General features: G+C 41.6%; 1 protein-coding gene across 2 annotated transcripts in view; it reads right to left on the bottom strand.

Annotated features, from left to right (window-relative positions):
• Nucleotides 1-447: 447 nt before the first annotated feature.
• LOC144692502 (sterol O-acyltransferase 1-like) overlaps nt 448-26,668 on the bottom strand; it is a 69,186-nt gene continuing 42,965 nt past the window's right edge. For both annotated transcript variants that reach the window (XM_078561455.1, XM_078561456.1), the window contains 12 exons: nt 21,870-21,929; nt 21,502-21,609; nt 20,199-20,481; nt 18,395-18,470; nt 14,142-14,226; nt 13,261-13,306; nt 11,760-11,889; nt 10,914-11,011; nt 8,594-8,692; nt 7,012-7,147; nt 6,010-6,155; nt 448-5,673 (listed from right to left, as the gene is read on the bottom strand). In XM_078561455.1, the coding sequence (XP_078417581.1) occupies nt 5,617-5,673; nt 6,010-6,155; nt 7,012-7,147; nt 8,594-8,692; nt 10,914-11,011; nt 11,760-11,889; nt 13,261-13,306; nt 14,142-14,226; nt 18,395-18,470; nt 20,199-20,481; nt 21,502-21,609; nt 21,870-21,929 (1,324 nt within the window). In that variant the 3' untranslated portion in view covers nt 448-5,616. The remainder of the gene's footprint in view (nt 5,674-6,009; nt 6,156-7,011; nt 7,148-8,593; nt 8,693-10,913; nt 11,012-11,759; nt 11,890-13,260; nt 13,307-14,141; nt 14,227-18,394; nt 18,471-20,198; nt 20,482-21,501; nt 21,610-21,869; nt 21,930-26,668) is intronic.

The raw sequence follows: 26,668 nt of genomic DNA, 5'->3' as shown, positions 1-26,668 counted from the left end.
CCGTTTAAGGTGGCCGTTCTCCAGAGCAATTGTGTATGGACAATGTCAGCCGTGCCAGCATCCCTCACATCCTATGAACAAATTTTTAAAATCCAAAAATGCCGCAATGCAAGCTCAAAGCAAAAGAATCAAATACCATTCCTAATCACACTTGCATATAAATATTGAACTCCGCAGACTCGACAACTAAGTAAAGTTACCCCACCCCCTGCACAATGTTACCTGCTCTTGAAGCTGAGTATCTCAAAAGCTTGATGAACCAATTTTGAAATCTGTTCCAAGTTCATCCTCCTTGTTTGACGACCTACTTTTCTCTCTAATCCTGGGGAGGATTTATAACTAGACATGTTAAAAAAAAGTGTGTAAATCTGTTTAGTTCTATCCATGATTCAGTATATCAACTTCAAGGATGAGGCTGAAATAGTTTGTAGGTGATCTGTACTGCAAGATGATTGTAAAAACAAGCTCATTATTTATGTTTATAAAAAAGTTGTAAAGATATCAACTTCACTTTAGTCTTGGCTCATAGGTAGCACTCATGTAGCTGACTCAAATTTCATGAGCTCAAGCCCCATTCCAGAGCCTTGAGCACATCAATTGAGGCTAACCCTTGGAGGTGCTTTTTCTTTCAAATGAGATGTTAACCATAAGTCTCTTCAGCTCTCTAAAGCAGACGTAAAGATCCTACTGTATTATATGAATAAGAGCAGGGAGCTCATCTAGTGACCCGGCCAATATTTATCCTTCAACTAACATATTATACATGATTGTGTACCTCATTGTTACTTGTGCAGTCTTGGTTACGCAAGTTGTCTGCTTTAGTTTCCCTATATTATAACAATTATTACACTTCAAAAGTACTTCATTGGCTATAAAGCAGTTGAGGCATATGGAGGTAGTGAAAGGTGCTATATAAGTGCAAGCCCTATGCTTCACGACAATTTAACTTATTGTTCCAAAAAGAGAATCAAGATATTCAAGGTTACAAATAGCCAAAAAAAGAGGAAAAACATCCTGTATTTGTCAAGTGTCAAAAATGAAATCAGTTCTGCAACCATTAATGAAAACATGAGTCTTTTGACAATGTTTTCAGTCCAAAAGAAGAGTGAATGCATTTTAAAAAACACAAAAATGTGTTGTGCAGTGATGCATCAAACCAATGAAGCTGCATTCAAAAAGAGAAATGAAGCAAGCAGTGTTTGTTGTCAGTGCAAAGTGATTTTGGTTTTACATCAACACAAAACTTGGACTGCAAATTGGGTGATACGGCTTGAACATAAACTCCCACACCTTGCTTCACTTCAGTGTCCGGCAAGGCCAAACACCCCCACAAAGAATTCAGGCTGCATTTACCCTATTACAGCAGAATCCGTGCAAATGAAGACTGCCTCATGACAAAGCCAAGTTGAAGTGCACCATTAGTTTCACATACAACAGTCAAAGTTACTTACATCATTCAGTATATAATGCACGATAATACTATGTGATAAGAATAAGTCTCTTAGGTAACTATTATATTATCTGTATCATTTTGCAGTCCAGTAATACCTTGCAATGGTTCAATAAGCAGTTACAAGCCTTTAAAAAATATCAGGTTTCTAGGACATCAGAGAGCAAATTTCCAGCTCTTTACAAAAGCACCTGAATTATCTAGTTAGGTACCAGCCTTGTAAATCTCTCCCAGCTAGATATATAATTTAGCTTTACATTGCCAAAAAGGGCAATGGAATCCATCCTTCCATGAGCTATGAATGCACATGACAAAAAGTATCAAATATTTGTGCTATAACACCTTACAGTGCCACATACAGGGGTATTTGATGTTAGATGATATTTTTTGCAACGTGTACTCTGGAGTCAGGTGTTCAGATATTTTTTATTTTTTTCTAAACAACATATATGCCAAAATGGCAGAATAGAGATCCTTCATTACAGTGTGTGGCATTCATGACAATATGGCCTGGCACTGTCAATAATGGGCTTATTTTACATATTAATTTTAAAAGAATCAAATGTCTTATGATTAAGACTAGAACATCAATAGAGATTACTCACTGAATTGGTTACGACCATATTTCAAGTGCTTGACAGAAGGTTGGAATATGAGCACAATGAGCAAATCTTTCATCTTTGCAGCACCATTGCTCTTTCATCAGCCAGCAATTGTGTGCAAACTGTTAACAAATATCCTAACAATGATCATATTAGACAGCAGTCAAAGCCCCAAGAGACATTTAACAGGTTGTCCATTCAGTATCTATTACTCATACATTTATTCGCAACAAAACATTTCATAAGGTTCCCTGCTTGGACACTTCCATCCTTCAGTTAACAGATATCTCAAAAATATTGTGTACCCCATTTTAAATACATCTTTGGATGAACTGTAGTATAAAATGCAATATTGATCTGATCTGTGCTTCACCTCTGAACATGCAGGAGTGTGTACTGCTCTTCAAAACGCTGCAACTCTTCTAGATAATGGTGTCTCTCAAATCATAACTAGTCTTTGCAGAACGTCATAGGTCTTGGAGAGTGTATACACTTGAACAAAAGTTCTGAGGGGTGTGTGTTGCGGGGAGGGGGGGTGTAAAAAGAGAGAGAGAGAAATCACTACAAAAATAAGGAATCATCTGGCATTAATACTAGGTGTGTACCTATTTGGAATAAGATATGGGTTCCTTTTCCCACACAGGTCTCAAAGGTTTTGTTTGACAATAGTAACAAATAACTTCTGAAAATGAATCTTTGGGGAAGAAAATGGTTACCAACATGATGTACTCAATGAACAGCTAATGAACAGCCCTCCCAATTGAAATACCTTTCAATTTAAAGCAACTCTGTTGCAAGTACAACACGTGTTGGCAAAAAGAATGCTTTACCAGAAGTAGCCAATAGAGTTATAGGGACCAGCCCTGATTCTATTCATCACCCCCTTGCAGTTTAAAACTGATCACTTCACAGAGCAAGTTACAGTCCTGCACAGCTGAACACATGCAGCTCGGCTGACTCAAAGGCAGGAGAAGCAACACATTGGTCTATAAATGCATTCTTTCCAAATGGCCAGTACAGTTCATAACCCATACTAATATTCAAAGAAACAAAAATATTTGGCACAGGATTACTTTTCAATGCAGAATCAGAATGAAATGTGCAAGTGCATTAGAAGACAAAACTAACTGGGAATATATGGCAATCTCAAAAAATATTAAGCAGTAGTTCCCTCCAGCTTCACCCTTTGGTGTAAAGTCTACTTAATATACAGCCAACTACCAGAAAAGCAAAAAGGTTCAGATACAGATTAATCCCCCCCACCCCACCCCCACCTTTGATAAAAAATATTGTTTTAAATCCCTTTTATTTTCCCATGGAAATCATTTAAAGGAAACCGCCTTTGGTCAAGAGGGAGGGTTTTTTCCACAGTACTGCCAAGGACGGCATGGATTGGTTAACAGTAAACAAGACATAACTGGGTGAATTGATATGTCAGCTGCCTTTCTTCGCCACTCCTCACCCACTTCCTCCAAGATAGAAATTCCTGCAGTGTAACAGCACCACATGTAGTTCCAGGCCCAGAACAAAGAACATTTCTTATCAGCGGTAGATACTGGTTAGTATTCAGGAATACTAGCTGTGGGACTGTTTTAGGGACATCCTGAAAACATGACGATGTGAGGCAATTACATTTATTAAAAAAAAGTCAATCATTGGGATAAAACTTAAAAGTAATCTTCTATAAAGGGCTTAAAAGTTTAAATATTTTCCTGGACTATACACCATGTGGTGCTATATATACTTGCAGCCTCTTAAATGTTAACCTGGGTATTAACTTTCTTTGGAGGGGAGGGTGAAGAGACTGGAAAATGTGTTCAGTTTTTGCTTATCATACTTTTGAGTTTTTCAGCTTCCAATCCAAGATCAAACAGTGGGAAAAAATCCAGAAAAAGTAATACAATAAAATGGATACTTAATGTCACTCGTAATAAGCAGCCACCCTTAACAGTTCTGCAGTTAAAGGACTGATTATGAAAATCCAATGGTCATGACATTATCAACTTAAATTCAAAGTTAAGATTCAGTTTTCCCTTAAGATTGTTATCTTGGTAGCTTTACGTTAGGACAGGTGCAGGCAGGTATGTTCTTTTTATATTATTCAACTGGAGTAACATAAATGAGACAAAATTAAAGAGATGATCAAGCCTCCAGGATTGTTTAATTCTGAATTTAATTCATTATCAAAACGAAGGTTGCTTATAGTAATGTTATTTTGATGAGTTCAACTATTACTGTTTAAGTGTGAATAAGCTAGGTCAAGGCCTGCCAGTGCAGAAATAGTATTATGCTGATTGCTGCAGGGTACTATCTAGGCAGAACACTCGAGAACAGTCAATCCTATGAATATAAAGCCAGATATTTTGCTCATCTGACTGACTGACAGTTGTCAACCCTCCAGAGCACTATCACTGACAATAGCTGTATTTCTCAACTATTCAAGTTAGAATTATATCTAAGTGAATTTAACTTAACTAGTACATGCACTGCCGAACGTGCTGCCCGATGGAGATAAAGAGTCCTGCTTTCGTTCCCAGTGTCATGCATTAGCTTATCCTAATTGGAATGACAATGTGTGTATTATAATTCGTCATGGCGTAAAGAAAAGAAACATTGCCAGGGTTCCCTGTGTAGTCTTGAGCATCCAGATTACCATTCTGGATGAGGTACGAGAAGGTAGTAGACTTACATGGAACTATACCAAACACAGGTCAGTGTCTTCAGAAGAGAAGAGGAGCACATATAAAAAGGCACATAAAATTTAAGATATAAAACAAAACCTTAAATTGTTCAACACTGGAATATTTCATGTGTCTTTTTCCTGATACAGCCCATTAAATAATTCTCATATGTAGGATTATCAATTTTGCCTTTTTTTTTTACTTTCCAATTTAACTTTAGCCATACACAATTACTTAATCCATGCTGGAAGGTGGATAACACCAAAAGCAATTTAACAATGTCCCCTTACCTAGAAAATTCCTATATCCCTTCCAGAATTCTCTTGCTGAGATAAGGAACTCGTCTGTTGGGAATACTGGCCTTGAATCTGCCTCTACCACCCTTGTGGCACAATACCTATTAGTGCTAAACTAAGAAATGTACTTCCTTCTTTAAGATTGTATTGTTATATGGAACAATAAAACATTACAACACAACCTGCTTCCTGTGCATATGCAGCACATTTTTAAGGCAAAATTCAAAAATCTCATTTTCCCTCAGTGTCTCTATGGGCAGGGCCGGGTTGAGGATTGGCGGGGGTGGGGGGGGGAGAAAAGAATGAGAATTAAAGATCTGAAACCCCTTCCCTGCCAATCAACATTTTGTTTTGAGCATTCCTCCTATTCATGATGTAGACGGTGGCTGCTTAATACAGTAGACATAGCACTAAATTGGCATTTATCCTGTGATTAATGGCTTAAGGAGAATATCTAGCTCTATGACCAAAACTTAAGACAGAGGAGGGAGCAGGCACTATCTGGTGCAAGAGAAACATTCATTTGGTTTATGAAAGGTGCTGCTGCATTCCAACAGAAATGGTCCCAGATCCATAGGTCACATCCATTATGAGTTCAAGCGACAGGTCCAGGACCGTGGCTTCAACAAGTCCAAGAAGGAGGGCTGCAGAGAACAAATATATTTTGTTTTCAAAATACCATACTTGGAGAATATAAATGTGGTCATAAAGTGATCCTAGTAAAACATGCCACCACTATGGCTGGGTTCTCAAAGCACTTTGATATAAACATTATGCCACTTACTAAAAATGTTTGATTTTCTTATAGATTTAAACATTTGGATTTTTGTTTTCTCTCTTTGTGTAGTCAGTTAAACAAAGGTAGTTTTCTTCCCAACCGCACCCATTACTCATGCAATCTTTTGTATTCTTACAAAACCATCAAGCACATCTAAAGATTAGAATAAACACTTCCAGTTCATTTTTACATATGGACTTACATTAGTAAGGGGACAATGCTGCTGGGCATACCACTCTTGTGAATATAGGCAAACCAACATGCCCTGGCCCAGAAACAGCGATGTCCACATCACCACATTCCAGACGGGACCTTTCCGACGATCATGCAGTACGAAATTGAATGCCACTAATAAGGAGAGGGGATATCCATTAACACTTAGAAGGAACTTCCAGCATCAATACAGCAGTTACTGACTATTTAATTTAGCTACCTAAACCAGAGCATTGCAGTCACTGCACTGCTCCCTTCTACACCTAAAACATTCAGAAGGCTTCAAAAAAAATCGAATTACCAAACATTTAATACTGTTATCACATCTCCCACTGGAAGATTCAAGAGCATATGAGAAGGGATGAATAGCAATGGTGAATAAGCATTTTTCAAGTTACAAATACATCTGTCAATTATTACCATGTGGACAAACAAATACTGCACATGAAAAAGCAAAGATGAGTGTCTTCAGAATGGTCATGATCCTGTCACACAGTCATCACTGGCCTACTGTAATGTTAATACCAGCAGGTAACAATACTAAATCAACTTAAACAAAGAGGGATATGACTTGGTTGAAGTCAAAGGCAAGCTGAAGGTAGGAAGCGTCATGCTTCCCCAATAGCCAAGTGAGTCAATGTGCTGCCCAGTGTGAACTGAGGCATGAGGCCAGGAAAGTTTAAAAATTCCATCTACCATCAGTGCTGAGGTAACCAATCTCAGCTTTTGCAGAATTGGGGTGTTATGACTGGGCTTTGTATGCACCAACATGTTTTCTTGTGCTCACTGGTTACCAATAACCTCAGTGGGAATTCCGGATCTGTGGACATTGAGCAAGGACAAGGAGTTAAACGCGAACATCTAAAAATCCACAAGTTCAGAGACTAATGTATTTTACAATATGCTTAAATAAGCATACTCCATTGATAAATTATCAATGTTTAGTATGGCTGAACAGTAGACTTAGAAGTAAAAAGTCAAAAATACTTACTTCCAAAGCACATGAACAGACAGAAGAGGACTGGATAGAAAAACCCAAAGCAAATTGCCAGCACATACTCGTGAACTACAGCAGACACTGTGAAGACAGACAACATTGCAGCAGCCCTAAACCGGTGGGTGAATAACTGTTAAGAGATCAAATTTAACAGGGTTAAGTCAAGCATTTGAAAAAAAAATGGACGTTGCAAATTTTACAAGTTGTGATTGAACCGTAAATTAAAAATAGGACCATTAACCCAGTAGTTGAATCAATCAGGCTCCAAAACCAACCCCAAGGTTAATTCAATTTCAGCAGCAAGTCTTCGGTTCCTGTTTTGATCGTACAGCATAAGATTTTTCCTAATCTATGCCATTTCCTGCATCACTCAGATTCAATCTCCCCTACTGATACAAGATAACATGGAAATACTGAAGTACCTGGTCTTTGCACCTCCCCCTTTCCAATATATGCCAGTTCTGTTGCTTTTAATTGATGTTGTGTACAGTTTTAAAAACTGCTAGATATAAACATCAAATAAATAATATTTTGAAGAGTACATACTGATAATTCCAAAAAGCTACTAAAAAACCTTGAAATAACACTGCATATTTTTAATGCTGTACTGAATCTTTTAATTCAATTAACTCAGCTGAAATTTTACTGTATTAAAGTATAGATATAAATGCACATTTTCAGCATCTATAAAATGAGCTGAATATTTAAAAATGAACATTTTGATATAGTAAGGTGCAGAATCTGAAGAATGCTGTGTATTTACCAGTGGAGGGCTCTTGGGAGGTGGCAGCGATGATGAATGTGGGCTGGTTTTGGATTGGAGACTTATGCTTTCTATGACCAACTACTTGAACTTTTGATACATTACTACAACATAATTGGAACCCATGGCTGCCAGGTGCCTTGAACCAAAATCCATTTTGCTACCAAATTCATAACAGCACTAAATTTTGGTGCCAACTTCACAACATCAGCCTAAATCCAGCAGCAGCCGCCGAGTGTTATTTACACTAAACTGGTTTACCAATCTACGGTGCAAGCCTGACTTCTCTCAGGATGTCAAGACCCCTTCTTGAACTAACTTTCAATGCCTGAAGCTCCACTTTGTCTAAACATACTGTGTAATAATAAAAAGCAGAAATCAAATCTCGAGTATTTGGAAGAGACTCTCTAATAATGAGGTTAGGGAAAGAAACAAGTTACAGTTCTTTCACATTTTTTACATTAACCCACAATGTTACAAAGTAAAGCTATCCGAAAATCATTAGCAGTGCTTCAGACTCCCTCTATTCGTTCAATGGGATCCCTGAATAGCATTCCCAGCATCTTAACCCTTTGTCCAATGGCTCATTAACAAGATTTTTTTTTGTCAATTGGAGCCAAGTATTAGAAGTCAAAGCAAAACAAGTGAACTTTGATCCTGGTAGTAGTATTCTGGGGTTCCTTTCAGTAGAACAGAGGAAGTTAAAGTACCTATAATCGTATTTGATGAGAGAATTGTACTTTGTTTCTTCCCCCAATTCTTATTTGAAGGACATTTTCTCACATGAATCCAATGGCTGCCAATAGCCCTTACCCAGAGAAAATCCTTATATGCGTAATAGTACAGCCAGTCATGGACTACTACATTCCAGGTCCGGTAATAGTTTGCAAATGATGTGGAATTCCACCAGTCCTGAATGGAAATGGAAAAGAGCAAATTTAGATAGAATTTTCTTTCACATTGTCTATTTATATTGACCCTTATTAAAGTAGGACTGCACTCTATTTAACTGGCAAATTCTCCTGGCTGCTGCCAAGTAACTAATTTACACAGAGGTGCATTTATCATGACTTACAATTTAATACTCTCCTGCTCAGAAACAGCTGGAAAATAAATATTTTCTATAGAATTCCTCCAATGCAACATGAAGTAATGCTCCAGATGAAATTAGCTGCTCATGGGGAGCATAACATGCTCAAAAGTCTGTCTCCTGATTTAGCCCACCTTTCCCCTCCCTTTACTTGTCTGTATTCAACAGCACCACTAAAATGGCGAAAAAGATTGGGAAGGGAGGGAAGCCAGAAGCTTGCATCCTGTCATTGTATTTGATTATGCAGTACAAAAATTATTTTATAAACAATTATATAAAATCTGATCCTTTTCTGGCACCATTATCTATGCAATATCCATTTGCAAAAAGCTTTGCAGAAGCTACCACGAGAACTCTTGTGACAGCCTCTGGAAAATGTTCTAAATTGATCAAGTTTTTTTGGTCTCTTTTTCCTCCCTGCTAAAGGAATGGCCAAAATAAAAATGTCATTATTATCAGGAATTGTGGAAACATGCATGTGTCTGCTTGTACATTTGGATAAAACACAGACATTACAATCAACATTGGCATACTGGCCTTCATAGATCAAAGTATTGAGTATAGGAGTTGGGATGTTATGGTGAGGTTGTATAAGACATTGGTGAGGCCAACTTTGGAGTATTGTGTGCAGTTCTGGTTGTCTAACTACAGGAAGGATATCAGTAAGATTGAGAAAGTGCAGAGAAGATTTACTAGGATGTTGCCGGGTCTTAAGGAGTTGAGTTACAGGGAAAGATTAAACAGGTTAGGACTTTATTCCTTGGAGCGTAGAAGAATGAGGGGAGATTTGATAGAAGTTTACAAAATTGTGAGGGGTATAGACAGAGTAGATGCGAGTAGGCTCTTTCCACTTAGATTAGGAGAAATAAACACGAGAGAACAAGGCTTTAGGGTGAAAGGGGAAAGGTTTAGGGGGAACATTAGGGGGAACTTCTTCACTCAGAGAGTGGTGAGAGTGTGGAACAAGCTACCATCTGACGTGGTAAATGCGGGCTCACTCTTAAGTTTTAAGAATAAATTAGATAGATACATGGATGGGAGAGGTCTGGAGGGTTATGGACTAGGTACAGGTCAATGGGACTAGCGGAATAATATTTCGGCACAGACTAGAAGGGCCGAATGGCCTGTTTTCTGTGCTGTAGTGTTCCATGGTTCTAACCATTACAGCATACTATAGTTTACAGACAAAACAACTTAATTCTGCAATCTTGATGCGCACAGATTTTTCACCTTAAAATCATCAAATGGAAAATATCTTCAAAGCTACACACTGTCTGAACAGATAGATAAATCTTAGGGATAATAGATACTTTTTTTTGAAAAACTGGTTACACAGCTTACACTCTGCTACATGGCACCCGGAGTCATAACAGTTCACAATGGTATTGAGCTAATAATAGATGAACTGAAGTGGAAATAAAAGAATCACTCAAAATATGACACCATCATGCTTCTTTGGAGAGAACAATGACAACGGACACAATGGGCCATAATTTCCTCAGAGTGGCAAAGAGTGTCGGATTGTCACTCTGTGCCCACCTACCTATGCCAAATTTCTTCCATGCCCGTCTCGCCTGGCCTTCCAACTCAGGCTGGGCGAGATCCAGGTAGTGCAGCTGTCTCAGAAGTCCAGCACCGTTGAATTGAAGGAGGACACACCCTCTTGTTTACAGCACTAGCTCCATGGGGAGATTGGTCTGGATCTTTACAAGTTACCCAGAAGTTAGAAGAGGTTTTAATTCTAACTTATTCTGGATAACTACTGGTATAACCATGACGGAAACATCCGAAGTTTGCGATTTAAATTGCATTTTCAGATGGTTTCCAGCACAGCACAATTGTCCAGAGGAAGTGTGCACTTCTGAGCAATTGCCTTACAAACCCTTACTTGGGAACTTCCCAAAGGGATTCTCCAGTGCATCTTTGGGGTACCCCCCAAATCCGACGCTGGGGAGCTCAGAGGTTACGGCCCAATGGATGAAAATAATAGCAAGTTTGGAAACGATATTTCATGGATTTAAAAAAGTAAATGTAAAAGGTTACCTTGTAGAACATCCTGTCAGCAAACTGCAGCATTTCAGCAAAGGCATTGAGCCAGCAGTGCAGAAATGCAAAGAAAGCCAGGAACAGCACTAAAACACCTGAAACAAACAGAAATGCAGCTTTAGGATAGTCCCAGAATTAGTAATATAGTGATAACCAGAAAAATTCTTTACTTTGACAACCCTTCCTCTCCCCTCATTCCCTTTTCAGATCTTTTTGCCATTTCATGCTTTACCCTCAAGAGCAATCCCTGAATTCCTTTGTTGAGAAACAAAGAGAAATGTAAAAGACATAGAAAGGTGAAGATTATCAGGCAACTGAGAAAAGAAAAAAAAAACCCTTTCCACTGGGAAGATATTTTAAGAAATATTTAAAAAACACTAGTTTGCAAGGAACTGCATCGGACACATTCTGCAACAATATGGAGAATGTCTCTGCTCAACTCCGTACTCTACAAGCATGATTAAAAATAACACAAAGGAATGGGTAATCATGTAAACCACACGCTAGTCTCAACATAGAGAAAATTAAATGTCCTAAACTGGATATTGGTGCCTCCAGAATTAGCCCTTCAGTAGGTTTGTTTAACAGTTACACTACCAGGTAAGAAATGGTTTCCAACTGTATTTCGGACATCCAACTTAGCCAGCAACATATTACAATTTCCTCCTCAACAACTGAAATTTGGCTAGGTTTATTTGTGTGGTCCAAACACATTGCTGCATCAGTCTCTTGAATTTATTTTGGCTAAAAATTGTGCACACATGGCATCATTCAGAACAAGCTCTTCCTGCATCATGCTTGATTTTTCCAGTTTTAGGATGAATACATAAGGATGATCCATACCTGGCAAGATGGAATTGAAGATGCAGAGAACCAGGACTTTCAAACTGAATGGCTCCCGGCTGATGTTTCGGAACAAAGGAATACAGAGCCGCACAAAAATATAGTAAGCATAAAACAGACAGCCCAGAACCTGAAAAACATAAAAATGTAACACAAGTCAGAAACAAGACATTTTTCCACACCATAATCCATTGTCACACCAGAATGAGAACCACCTACATCATATAAGAGTCAGCACCATACTGAGAACTTAATTAAAAAGGTGGCAGATTTGCACTTACATCACCTTGCCACATCTCCCAAATGTACACAATGTATCATTGTGTAATACAATTAGTTCAGGTAGACAAATGACAGCCTGGTTACGTACAGTAAGATCCACAAACAACACTGAACAAATGTTTTGCAGAAAGGTCAGGGCCAGGAACATTAATTCTGTTTCTCTCTCCACAGATGCTGCCAGACTTAAGTATCTCCAGCATTTTCTGTTTTTATTTTAGATTCCCAGCATCCATAGCATTGTGCTTCAAGACAATTAGCAGGTTCATTTTTTGGAAAGGGAGGGCGTGGAGGTGGCGAGTAATGGTTGAAGGAGGAATGTTGGCCAGGACCTGGAGATAACTCCCTGCTCTTCTTTGAAGAGTACCAGAACATGTTCAACATCCACCAGGACCACAAAAATATTCAAATGGGCTTCAATTAATGACTCATCCAAAGGACATTAACATCAACTTTAAGATAAAATTTCCTCAGCATTGTATTAGAGTGTCAGCTTATACAATGAATTCAAAATTCTGATACGACGCTTCTAACCAGAGACAATGCTGCTACCGCCTAAAGCTAGCCCAGCCCTTTAAAATATTTAAAATGAATACATCTCAGTGAGACACTAAAGAACAATACTTTTAGATATGTGGGGATGACAAATACTCCACTACCTCTTGATCCCAGTCAAGCAGCAGCAAAAGCAAATTATCTATAGCCTGATAGTGGTCTGGTCACAACATCATGGTCCATTAATGTTAGTAATATATAAAATCTCACGATACTAATGGAAAACCATTCTTGCCTTCCCTTTTTTGCCTTTTACTGGATAAGCTTTAGTCACAACTGATGGCATTGGAACTCCTCGCTGCCCCCACAATGTTATCCAGCTTTGAACTACATACATTATTTTTGAAAAATGGCTTTGCATGAAAACCTCATTCTGTGTTTCATCACACAACCCAAAAATACGAATCCATTCCTGTCTAAATTAAATCATTAAAGCTCACAGATAATTCCAATCAGTTGATGTTATTTGCATTGTAGTTTTGTTTTAACTCATGTATCATGGGGATTTATTCTATTTAGGCAAAAGAGATCAGATATACTTGAATATCTGCCCATTTCCAGTAGCCACCAGATGGGCCCTCTTCATTATGGTAGATTACTGAAGTTCTACCGTATTAGAGAAATACTCCTGAGTTTGTCAAAAATAACTAAATTTAAAAAGCTTTACCTGAGCAAATTTTGTAGCAACGTAGCTCCATCTAATTGTAGGGTTCCTGTACCAAAAAAGAATTTTCAGCAAACATCATAATGAATTCATGTGTTTTTTTTTTCAGAAATACAGGATTCCTGCTCAATTTAAAAGGAACAATTTTTCTCTTCAATCAAAAAATTCCACAGTGGTTCCTTCGAAGGTAATTATTTAAAGCAGATCCAGAAACTCGTTTTGGCACAGCACACCTACATTCAAGCTGTACCCAGCTTCCTCCAGGCTGGGCACAGGCTAGGAACCATGACTGTGCCTTGTGCTCCATTGCATCCAACTAACAGATGAGGAGAGGATCAGGCTTAACTGTAACAAGGACATGACTGAAACAAGCCGCAATGAAGATAGGCAGTTGCACACTAAACCTTTGGTGACTGGAAACATTTAAGCAAAGTTTTTAAACCATGAACCTAGTACCCTAGTAAGAAATTTCTATAGGATTTCTTTTATACTATGAAAGGGAATCCAGAACAAGAGAACACAGTCTTAAAATTAGAGTTAGGCCATTTCAGGAGTGAATTCTTATGCCAAAAATCTAGAACTTAATTCCTGAAAAAGCTGTGGATGCAGGAGCAATTTCAAATGTCAAAATTAAGATTAGTAACAGAATCAAGGGGTATGGAGCAAAGGTATGTAAATGAATTGGAGGCACAATTTAGCCGTGACCTAACAGAATGGCAGAACAGGTTTGATTGGCTGAATGGTCTACTCTTGTTCCTATATAAAATACAGCTATAAATAGTAAGCACATTACATATTACACCATACAATCACCGTTTATTAGGTCAAAAATATTAGCTGTTGCTTAGTGATCTGCTTTCAGAAAATGGTCCGATTGGGCTTACCTGGGATAGCTGTCCCGATATATAAGAGTAGGAGCAAAAAGAAAATAGAGATAGTGGGAAAACTGGGGTGTCTGCTGAATGCCACCTGAGACAAAGATAAAACCAAAAGATTAGCATTTTAATGAAAACTTCAATACTAAGAAAGCAGCCTATTTGGATGCAATGTTCCTGTAGCAGAATACAGTAAATAAACCTGATAATGCACAACAGTGAAGTCACCAAAATTCTATACAAAAACAGAATTACCTGGAAAAACTCAGCAGGTCTGGCAGCATCGGCGGAGAAGAACAAAGTTGACGTTGTGAGTCCTCATGACCCTTCAACAGAGGACTCGAAACGTCAACTGTGTTCTTCTCCGCCGATGCTGCCAGACCTGCTGAGTTCTTCCAGGTAATTCTGTTTTTGTTTTGGATGTCCAGCATCTGCAGTTTTTTGCTTTTATCACCAAGATTCTATTATGCATAATATGATTATTAAGTTTGCGGATGACACAAAGATTGGCCGGGTGGTTAACAGTGAGGTTGAGTATCTTGGGCTACAGGAAGATATAGACGGGATGGTTAAATGGGCAGATAAGTGGCAGATGGAATTTAATCCTGAAAAGTACGAGTACTTTGGAAGGAGTAATTTGACAAGGAAGTATTCAATGAACTGCATGACACTAGGAAGTTCTGAGGAACAAGGGGATCTTGGCGTGAGAGTCCAGAGATCTCTGAAGGCAGAGGGGCATGTTAGTGGGGTGGTGAAAAAGGAATATGGGACACTTGCCTTTATCAATCGCGGCAGAGATTACAAAAGTAGGGAGGTCATGTTGGAGTTGTACAGAACCTTGGTGAGGCCACAGCTGGAGTATTGTTTGCAGTTCTGGTCGCCACATTATCAGAAGGATGTGATTGCACTGAAGTGGGGGCAGAGGAGATTCACCAGGACGTTGCCTGGGATGAAAGATTTAAGTTATGGAGAGGTTGGATAGACTTGGGTTGTTTTCGATGGGGCAGAGAAGACTGTAGGCGACCTGATCGAGGTGTACAAGATTATGAGGGGCATGGACAGGGTGGATAGGGAGCAGCTGTTCCCCTTAGTTGAAGGGTCAGTCACGAGGGGACACAAGTTCAAGGTGAGGTTTAAGGCGGGTGTGAGGGAAAGCTTTTTTACCCAGAGGGTGGTGATGGTCTGGAATGCGCTGCCTGGGAGGGTGGTGGAGACGGGTTGCCTCACAGCCTTTAAAAAATACCTGTATGAGCACTTGGCACGTCATAACATTCAAAGCTATGGGCCAAGTGCTGATAAATGGGATTAGGTAGGTAGGTCAGGTGTTTCTCACGTGTCAGTGCAGACTCGATGGGCCGAAGGGCCTCTTCTGCACTCTGTGATTCTGTGAATATTGGAAATCACTGTCCAGTGATTTAGGTACAAGGCATATGTGAATTTGTTTCCTTTACAGCTCTAGATTTACCTTGTTCTTGCTCACCTATCTCTCACTTATCCCACAAGGCTGCAGATTATGAGAGAGTGACTTTCTTACTTATGAGTTGGACTAAATACATCAAGCAGTAACAGTGAAACAGCTATGTAATGACTAAGCTGTTTCACTTCTGCAAAGATCCCATGACTACGAATTAGATCTTCTCAGCCCATGACACTTGCCTGATTCTGCTTAAAAAAAATCAGATAAAAGGTTCTTTGCCCCCGAGTTCTAGTGTGCTGTGGCATGTATGTTTTTTTTGTCCGTGTTTTGGAGCCCTCATAAGTTCAGTGAAGTATAAAGGGACTAGCTAAATAGCTCTCCTTTAACAACTGTCCTTGCCTCAACATTGTTTATTACACAATGATCTGACCTTTCTAACAAATTACTTTTCCCTGCTTAGATTTAGATTCATAAATAAATCAGGAATAGCATTTGTATTTACAGGTCCTTGAGCATTGTTTTATTATTTTGGGTTACTAGCTATGTCTATACCTACACCCACGTAGTCACTGGCTGTCCCTCGTTTTCAGGATGACATCTCTTTAGGGTCATGAATTTCGCTCATGGGTCTTCATGTGTCACATGACTGAACAGGTTGATTTTTGAGCCATAGATCTTTGGGCACATAGGGCAGAATGCCCCATGAGGTGGTGGGATCCAGAGTGCAGGAATTGCTTTCTTTTCTTTCCTTCTCTGCCGCCGCTCTGCCATCAAGACATTCGGACTCTAAGCATGATGCAACTTGATGGACAGGTTGTTACCATTCTGAACAATTGGTAGCAAGCTCCTCACACTCATGAAGGTCGATGCTGCTGCTGCGCTTCAAGGAATGTGTCTTGAAGCATTCCCCACCCCCACCAAGAACATTGGCCATTTGAGAATTGAGAAAACAGGACCTAGCAGGGGAGACAGTTTTTGGTCATCTGGACACGGTGTCCAGCCCTTTGAAGTTGATTTTGTAGGAGTTTCACCTGAATGCTTTAAGGTTGGCTTCAAGAAGCAGGGGATAAGGGCACAACACAATTCATTATCGATAGTATACCTTGACTGAGTATTTCGATTAAGTTTTTCAAGAGATGCAAAGAGTGCTTTTTTTAACTATATAAATCACTTCCTTGTCTATCTGAAATTACTGGCTTTTTCCCCCAATTTGAGCTCCTGGCTCAGTCCTACCACACCTCCAAAAACGTGACAAACTATTCACACTCACCATTCTTATATTTATTCAATACCACTCTAGCATTGTTCAAGAATCCTCCGATTGAATCCAAAGGATGCTAAGGGGGAATTGCTGATAAAATGTCTCCAGCGCTCGTGTGTCACTGATGCAGAGTCCAGGTCTCACTGCAGTACAGGAGCAACTGTCCTTTGTACTAGGAATTGGATTTTACGTGTCCCCACTGGGCATGTTTTTGTGGTGGTGGTGGTGGTGGTTGGGGGGGAAGAAAAAACAAGTAAATTAGGCCGGGTGACTAGCCCACCACCTACCCATCCACCAGCACACCACCGAGCTCACCACATAATACACTAGCTGGGTGGATGCCAAATTGGCAGCACGCCCACCGTATCTAAATAAATAATTAAGGATCGTATTGATCTGAATGGTAAGCTGCCCACACCATAACACAGTTGGCTCAGGCAGTCAGGTGGGAGTGGGCAGGCCATTTTTAAAGGCCAGCATGAACAAAGATGGGAAGGTGGGGGGAAGAGGTATGCATCCCCCCACCCTCCAAAGATTTCATCCCCATTTCCTTCTGCGCCATCTGCCTGACAGGACATGGTGCCCCATCCTCCTCTCTGGGGCCTGGGATGTCTCCCAGCCGTAAAACACCTGGATTTACCTTCTGGGGCAACCATTTTCCTCTTTGGCCTTTTTCCTATAGTCCTGGTAGCACGCACTACTAGGCTCTGGATTGGCTGGCTTCCTCCGGAGTGAGAGGCGGAAGTCTCATGTACCACCAATTTAGCCCGCCCACAGCACGTTATGGATGCAGGGCGGGCTGGCATGAACAAGCCAGCTTTTAGCCAACTTTACTTCCGAGGGAAAGGGAGCAGGGCAAGCAGTACGCCTTCCCATAAAATGCAGCCCTTGGACTTCTGTTGACTTGCAGAGGTCTCTGTCGTCAAAACATTCACTACCGTAGATTGTAGAAGGTTGAATTGGTCCAGGATTGGATCTCGACATCAATGGTGGCCTTTTGAGAGAGGTGGCTGCCAAGGTATAGGAAACGTTCAAAATATTCCCAGAGTCGCTCCTTCAACACATATGGGAGCTGGAATATTTAACTGACTAGGTATGGTTAATAGGGGTTTTGTTTTGGCAACATTCGAGGACATGAATTATGTAAAACTAAATTTCTTGGAAAGACACACAAGGGACATCAACTTCTGATGGGAGGGGGCTGAAGGGATGGCTCAGCAACAAGTATTTTGGAAACCTCAGAAATAAAGCATTGAGTGGTGGCCAAATTATCCCCAAGGTGAGGGAGAGGAGAATGAGAAAACAAAAGAATTAACCAAGAAAAACAAAACCAGAAAGACTCACTTTGCAGCTAGCATCACAGCAACATTGGAACAAGATTGATCATCTCCATCAGCTGCACCCAAGTATGGAGCAGGGGATAAGGAGACAACCCAATTCATTGCCTATAACACATCTTGATAGAGTATTTCCAGTCAGCTTTTCAGAAGGTGCTTTTTTTAATGCATTGGCTTTTTCCAGTTTGGGATCTCAGCCCAGATCTGCCTAGCATCCAAAAAAAAAAGACAAACTAGTCACACTCACTGTTCTTTTCTTTGTTTGATACCACTCTGCTGAAGTTCTCCCGTATGAAGGAATGTGCTTTCATCATCAGGCGGACCTAATGAGATAAAACAGATGCTCAGACATGAATCCCAACCCAAATTACGTAGAGGTATTATAAAAACACCTCGCTTACATGCACTTTGTATTTGCCTTCCATGAGGTCAGTGCTTCTGGTGTCACTGACCGCCAATTAGATTTTATCACTGGAATGGCAGATGGATTTTCTCTTTGAAAGGTTAGCTGGACAGCAAAACAGGGTCATAGAATATAGGAAATCGACTGGTACCATCACCAGTGGGAAAGCCCCGCTGTTATAGATTATATTATGAAATATGCAACTGTCAGTCATAATCTCACATTTAGGCCAGCTCACCGATTCTGTACAAGGGGCCACAAAGAATGAAGATCCTACAAAATGTACAAGAGGTCAGAGGCTGGGAATTCTGCAGCGAGTAATTCACCTCCTGACTCCCAAAGCCTGTCGACCATCCACCAGGCACAAGTCAGGAGTGTGGTGGAATACTCTCCATTTGCCTGGATGAGTGCAGCTCCAACAACACTCAAGAAACTCAACATCATTCAGAACAAAGCAGCCCGTTTGATTAGCACTCCATCCATCACCTTCAACATTCACTCCCTTCACCACCAACACACAGTGGCTGCAGTGTGTATCATTTACAAGATGCACTGCAGCAACTCACCAATTCGACAGTACCTTCCAAACCTGCAACTTCTACTCGAAGGGCAGTAGATGCATGGAAACACCACCACATGCAAGTTCCTCTCCAAGCCGCACACCATCTTGACTTGGATCTCTAAATCCCTGTTCCTTCACCATTGCTGGATCAAAATCTTGGAACTCCTTTCCAAACATCACTATGGGTGTACCTATACCACATGGACTAGTATCTCACCACCACCTTCTCTAGGGAAATTAGGGCAGCTACGCACCTACATCCTGTGAAAGAATAAGTAAAATACCATGCAAGTTTAAGCAGTTTATTTTATGCAGAGTGCATTACTGGTTTGCTGAGAGAAGACTGATGTGGCACATCTGTTGCACACCAGGCCTTGTCCACAATGTTGTAGCCTTTTGTGTCCTGCCTGCTCAAGGGAGGGATTGGCTGGATTGGGGGGATTCAAACAGCACATAGTCTGGATGCAGGAAATGTGACTATCCCAACCAGATAAGGATCAAATGGGGAGGGTGGGGGAAGGAGACAGAGTGACAAACCCCCCACCACAGAACTGTGCTACTGTCACAGAAGGGCACTGGTCATGCAAAATACTTTGCAGGATATCTTGGAACCAGCAGGCATGTTGGGCCATTTGACTGAGCAAGTCAGTGTGAGCAAGTCAGTGTGAGCAGTTACTAGTTTCAAAGAAGCTTTTCAGGGAGAGAGCACAGTCTGAAACGAATGAAGTAATGAGACAAAAAGAATGAAGAACAAAATATTGCAGATGCTGGAAAATCAAATAAAAACTCAAAATACAGGAAATACTGAAACTGTTCTGAAGTGTCATTAACCTGAATAATGAATTGTTTCTTTCTCCACAGGTGTTGCCTAAGCTGAGTACTCCCAGCATTTTGTCTTTTTAAAAATGGAATTGTTTTCCCTCTATAGTTTATTAAATATTCTTTCAGAAGATCAGACCCAATTTACAAGTCATCAGAAACAAGATTGTACGGCATAAATGCCAAGAGCCAGCTCCAAAAATCTGAATAACTAGCAAAGACCCTATGAGATGTAACACCACTGATGAATACTCCAAAGTCACCCACCTGTTCTAATATAACAATGAAGCGGGAGGCTGGAGGTAGACAAAAATGAATGACTGTGTAGACTGGAGCAGCCCACAGGCCTACCATCTGGAACAACAAAAACAATGCACCAAAGAACACTGTCCGTAAAACTTTGCGTTTTGATGCCTGGTATCCTGATGCCCATTGCAGAAACAGCCCATATGGAATGAGGAGTGTAGACAGGAACATACAGAGCCAGGTGGAAATGACAATTGGAAACCTCCCAAAGGCGTAAACCAATAGGTCGAAGTCAAGGACCAGCCTAGAAAAAGGGAGAATAGCAGTCAAGGAAAAAAAATAACAAATACATTTGACATCAATACACAGTATTATCTTAGAATTTGTTCACAGTAATGCGGTGTCATTACTTTTTCTTAAACATAACGATAAAGCAGTTCAAGACAGCTTACCACAACCTTCTCAAGTAGAACTTGGAAAGGGCAATAAATGCTGGACTTGCTGCAATTCTTATATCCCAAGAATGTGTAATAAAAATAAAAGATAACCTAAACCAACACACTTGAATTGTGTGCCAATATGCATTCCAAATGATATTCTTAGAACAGCGCATCAAGCTGCACCCAACACAGGCCTGCAGTCATCAACATTTGACCATGGTATTGTGTAACTCAAAATACTATCAAGGCACAACCCTGAAGGGGACAGTACAAGTTCACATATGCCATTACACACTACTGCCACTGTGTCAAATTTATGGATGAATTGATTTCTCTCACCCAAACTCAATACCAATTTTATGAAACAGACACAAAAACTATACATTGAATAGAACGGGCATGCAGCTTCCACCAGTCTGGTCTGATAATTAGTCACATAATCAAGAGGGTCCAAGTTTTCTGGACCAGGTCCATGAGTTAATAGAATGCTACAGTTGGCCTCACCATCCATTTTAATAATAGCATTGAGATGCAAATATAAATAAAGTTAGCTTACAAGACATGAATAGCTGCCTATATATAGTTTAACGAACATAAACCAACCCTCAGACAAGTTACATGCCCATTGTAGCCTGTGGTTTACATTTCTAGTGATAGATCCTCAACTCAAATTTATACTTTAAATTTGTTGAGGCTTCTAATTCAGTATTGCAGAAAATGTACAGTTCAAACCTTTTATTTCACATTATCAGGTTTAAGTTTGCTCTTGACTCTCAGCATTTTAATTTGTTGAGCTCCTATTTAGTGATATAGGCAAGACTGTTTGGAAATATGCTTAAGACAATGTTTATCTTTCCTGCCCTCACTTCTTTCCAAATCCTTACCTTCCTTCATCAATGAAGTCCATCACCAGGGTACTGACAATAAAGAGGATGAGTAAAGCAATGAACATGTGATAGATGGTCCGGATGTGATTCACTTGGAACAGCTCACTGAGGGGGAAGGACAGAGAAACACATTTACTCCAAGAGCTGTCGCACTGAAAAACTTAATGAGGAACAAGTAGCTCAGGAAAAGGAAAAAATACCAATTGCATAAGCACAAGTTTAGAAATTCAAAATCAAGACAAATAAGCAGACAAGAGCTGAAATCAGATCCATTTCAATTTCCAATCTAACCTATTCCAATATCTGGAATCGCTACTTTCAGCTGCAAAGATTTGTAGAATGACCCATTTAAAAAGCATACTCACTCAAGCAGAGATCGCCGAGATATGAAGTGTTTTCCCTTCTCTGGGGGTGCCCTTGCCTGTCTGTAACCGGATGCATTTAATTAGAACTTAACATCACAGTAATCAACACAGTAACAACATACGATCAATCCAAACTGAAATGATATGGCAAAAAATCAAGGTTAACTTGATGAGTAGATAGATTTTACACTTCGAACTCATTCACATTAGACTATAAATATCTAGCTTATCACATGTTACACTCTTTATACATCTTACTGTATTCTTCATGTACCGCCCTCCCTGATGAATTAGTGCTCCCCCATGTTGAACACCATTTGGAGGAAGCACTGAGGGTGGCAAGGGCGCAGAGTGTACTCTGGATGGGGGACTTAAATGTGGCTCAGTAGCACCACTACTGACTGAGCTGGCCGAGTCCTAAATGACATAGCTGCTAGGCTGGGTCTGCAGCAGGTGGTGAGGGAAGCAACAAGAGGGAAAAACAGACTTGACCTCATCTTCAACAACCTGCCTGCCGCAGATGCATCTGTCCATGACAGTATTGGTAGGAGTGACCATCACACAGTCCTTCTGGACACGAAGTTCCACCTTCACATTGAGGATACCCTCCATCGTGGTGTGTGGCACTACCGCCGTGCTAAATGGGGTAGATTTTGAACAGGTCTAGCAACTCAGGACTGGGCATCCATGAGGCACTGTGGGCCAACAGCAGCAGCAGAGTTGCACTCGAACACAATCTGTAACCTCAACAAAAACAAAAATACTTGGAAAAACTCAACAGGTCTGACAGCATCTGCGGAGAGGAATACAGTTAACGTTTCGAGTCCAAATGACTCTTCATCAGAACTAAGGAAAAATTGAAAAGAGGTGAAATATAAGCTGGTTTAAGGGGAGGTGGGACAGGTGGAGCTGGATAGAGGGCCAGTGATAGGTGGAGATTGCCAAAAGATGTCACAGACAAAAGGACAAAGAGGTGTTGACGATCGTGGTATTAGCTAAGATATGTGCTAATGGTGACATTAAGGGTAGAAAGCAGGACAAGCAAGGTACAGATAACCCTAGTGGGGGTGGGGTGGGGTGGGGGGAAGGGATCAAAATAGGCTAAAAGGTAGAGATAAAACAATGGATGGAAATACATTTAAAAATAATGGAAATAGGTGGGAATAGAAAAATATATATAAATTATTGGAAAAAGGGGATCAGAAAGGGGGTGGGGATGGAGCAGAGAGTTCATGATCTGAAGTTGTTGAACTCAATCTTAAATCCAGCAGGCTGTAAAGTGCCTAGTCGGAAGATGAGGTGCTGTTCCTCCAGTTTACGTTGAGCTTCACTGGAACGTTGCAGCAGGCCAAGGTCAGACATGTGGGCATGAGAGCAGGATGGTGTGTTGAAATGGCAAGCGACAGGGAGGTCTGGGTCATGCTTGTGGACAGACCAAAGGTGTTCCGCAAAGCGGTCACCCAGTCTGCGTTTGGTCTCTCCAATGTAGAGGAAACTGCATTGGGAGCAGCGAATGCAGTAGACTAAATTAAGAGAAGTGCAAATGAAATGCTCCTTCACTTGAAAAGGAGTTTTTAGGCCCTTGGACGATGAGGAGGGCGGAAGTAAAGGGGCAGGTGTTGCACCTTCTGTGGTTGCATGGGAAGGTACCGTGGGAGGGGGTTGAGGTGTAGGGGGTGATGGAGGAGTGGACTAGGGTGTCCCGGAGGGAACGATCCCTACGGAATGCCGCCGGGGGGGTGCAGGGAAGATGTGTTTGGTGGTGGCATCATGCTGGAGTTGGCGGAAATGGCGGAGAATGATCCTTTGAATGCGGAGGCTGGTGGGGTGTTAATGAGGACAAGGGGGACCCATTCATGGTTCTGGGAGAGGAAGGTGTGAGGGTGGATGCGTGGGACATGGGCCGGACACAGTTGAGGGCCCTGTCAACCACCGTCGGTGGAAAACCTCGGTTAAGGAAGAAGGAAGACATGTCAGAGGAACTGTTTTTGAAAGTGGCATCATCAGAACAGATGCGACAGAGGCAAAGGAACTGAGAGAATGGGATGGAGTCCTTACAGGAAGCGGAGTGTAGTCAAGGTAGCAGTGGGAGTTGGTAGGCTTGTAATTAATATTGGTGGACAGTCTATCACCAAAAATTGAGACAGAGAGATCAAGGAAGGGAAGGGAAGTGTCAGAGATGAACCATTGAAAATGATGGAGGAGTGGAAATTGGAAGCAAAATTTAATAAATTTTTCCAGGTCCAGACGAGGGCATGATGCAGCACCGAAGCAGTCATCAATGTACCGGAGAAAGAGTTGTGGGAGGGGGCCGGAGTAGGACTGGAACAAGGAATGTTCCACATACCCCATAAAGAGACAGGCATAACTGGGGCCCATGCGGGTATCCATAGCCACACCTTTTATTTGGAGGAAGTGAGAGGAGAAATTGTTCAGTGAGAGAACAAGTTCAGCCAGACGGAGGAGAGTGGTGGATGGGGATTGTTCGGGCCTCTGTTCGAGGAAAAAGCAGAGAGCCCTCAGACCATCCTGGTGGGGGATGGAGGTGTAGAGGGATTGGACGTCCATGGTGAAGAGGCGGCGGTTGGGGCCAGGGAACTGGAAAATGTTAATATGATGTAGGGTGTCAGAGGAATCGCGGATGTAGGTGGGAAGAGACTGGACAAGGGGAGAGAGGATGGAGTAAAGATAGCAAGAAATGAGTTCAGTGGGGCAGGAACAGGCTGACATGATCGGTCTGCCGGGACAGTCCTGTTTGTGGATTTTGCGTGGGAGGTGGCAGCGGGCCGTCCGAGATTGGGAGACTGTGAGGTTGGAAGCTGTGGAAGGAAGATCTCCAGAACCTCATGGCCCGGCATATCCCCAACTCTACCATTACCATCAAGCCAGGGGGTCAACCCTGGTTCAATGGAGGGTGCAGGAGGGCATGCCAGAAGCAGCACCAGGCATAGCTAAAAATGAGGTGTCAACTTGGTAAACTACAACACAGGATTCCTTGCATGCCAAACAGCATAAGCAACAAGTGATAGACAGAGCTAAGCGATCCCACAACCAACGGATCAAATCTAAGCTCTGCAGTCCTGCCACAACCAGCCGTGAATGGCGGTGGACAAGTAAACAACTCACTGGCGGAAGAGGCTCCACAAATATCCCCATCCTCAATGATGGAGGAGCCCAGCATATCAGTGCATAAGATAAGGCTGAAGTATTTGTTACAATCTTCAGCCAGAAGTGCCAAGTATATGATCCATCTCAGCCTCCTCCAGAGGTCCCCAGCATTACAGGTGCCAGTCTTCAGCCAATTCAATTCACTCCATATGATATCAAGAAGGGCTGAAGGCACTGGATACTGCAAATGCTATGGGCCCTGACAATATTCCAGCAATAGTACTGAAGACTTGTGCTCCAGAACTTACTGCACTCCTAGCCAAGCTGTTCCAGTACAGCTACAACACTGTGGAAAATTGCCCAGGTATGTCCTGTACACAAAAAGCACAAAATCTAACCTGGCCAATTACCACCCCATCAGTCTACTCTCAATCATCAGTACAGTAATGGAAGGGGTCATCAACAGTGCTATCAAGTGGCACTTGCTTAACAATACTCTGCTCATTGATGCCCAGTTTGGGTTCCGCCAGGGCCACTCAGCTCCTGACCTCATTACAGCCTTGGTTCAAACATGGACAAAAGGGCTGAACTCCTGAGGTGAGGTGAGAGTGACTGCCCTTGAAATCAAGGCAGCATTTGACCGCTTGGCGCATTAAGGAGCCCTAGCAAAACTAGAGTCAATGGGAATCAGGGGGAAAACTCTCCACTGGTTAAAGTCATACCTACCACAAAGGAAGATGGTTGTGGTTGTTGGAGGTCAGTCATCTCAACTCCAGGACATCACTGCAGGAGTTCCTCAGGGTACTGTCCTCAGCCCAGCCATCTTCAGCTGCTTCATCAATGACCTTCCTTCCATCATATGGTCAGAAGTGGGGATGTTCACTGATGATTGCACAACGTTCAGCATCATTCGCGATTCCTCAGATACTGAAGCAGCCCATGTCCAAATGCAGCAAGACCTGGACAATATCCAGGCTTGGACTGACAAGTGACATTCGCGCCACACAAGTGTCAGGCAATGACCATCTCCAACAAGAGAGAATCCAACCATCGCCCCTTGATGTTCAATGGCATTACCATTACTGAATCCCCCACTATCAATATCTTGGGAATTACCATTGACCAGAAACTAAACTGGACGAGCCATATAAATACTGTGGCTACAAGAGCAGGTCAGAGGCTAGGAATCTTGCGATGAGTAACCCACCTCCTGACTCCCCAAAACTTGTCCACCATCTACAAGGCACTGGTCATGAATGTGATGGAATACCCCCCACTTGCCTGGATGAGTGCAGCTCCAACAACACTCAAGAAGCTTGACACCATCCAGAACAAAGCAGCCCGCTTGATTGGCACCACATCCACAAACATTGTGGAACCTCCACCACCGACACACAGTAGCAGCAGTGTGTAACATCTACAAGATGCACTGCAGGAATTCACCAAGGCTCCTTACATAGTGCCTTCCAAACCCACGACCACTGCCATCTAGAAGGACAAGGGCAGCAGATGGATGGAAACACCACCACCTGGAAGTTCCCTCCAAGTCACTCACCATCCTGACTTGGAAATATATTGCCGTTCCTTCACTGTCGCTGGGTCAAAATCCTGAAACTCCCTTTCTAACAGCACTGTGGGTGTACCTACGCCACATGAACTGCAGCGGTTCAAGGCAGCAGTTCACCACCACC

The sequence above is a fragment of the Cetorhinus maximus genome, chromosome 17 (genome assembly GCF_964194155.1).
Source record: "Cetorhinus maximus chromosome 17, sCetMax3.hap1.1, whole genome shotgun sequence".
Lineage (NCBI taxonomy): Eukaryota > Metazoa > Chordata > Chondrichthyes > Lamniformes > Cetorhinidae > Cetorhinus > Cetorhinus maximus.
The sequence above is the reverse complement of the archived record's forward strand: the minus strand, read 5'-3'. Positions and strand labels throughout refer to the sequence as shown.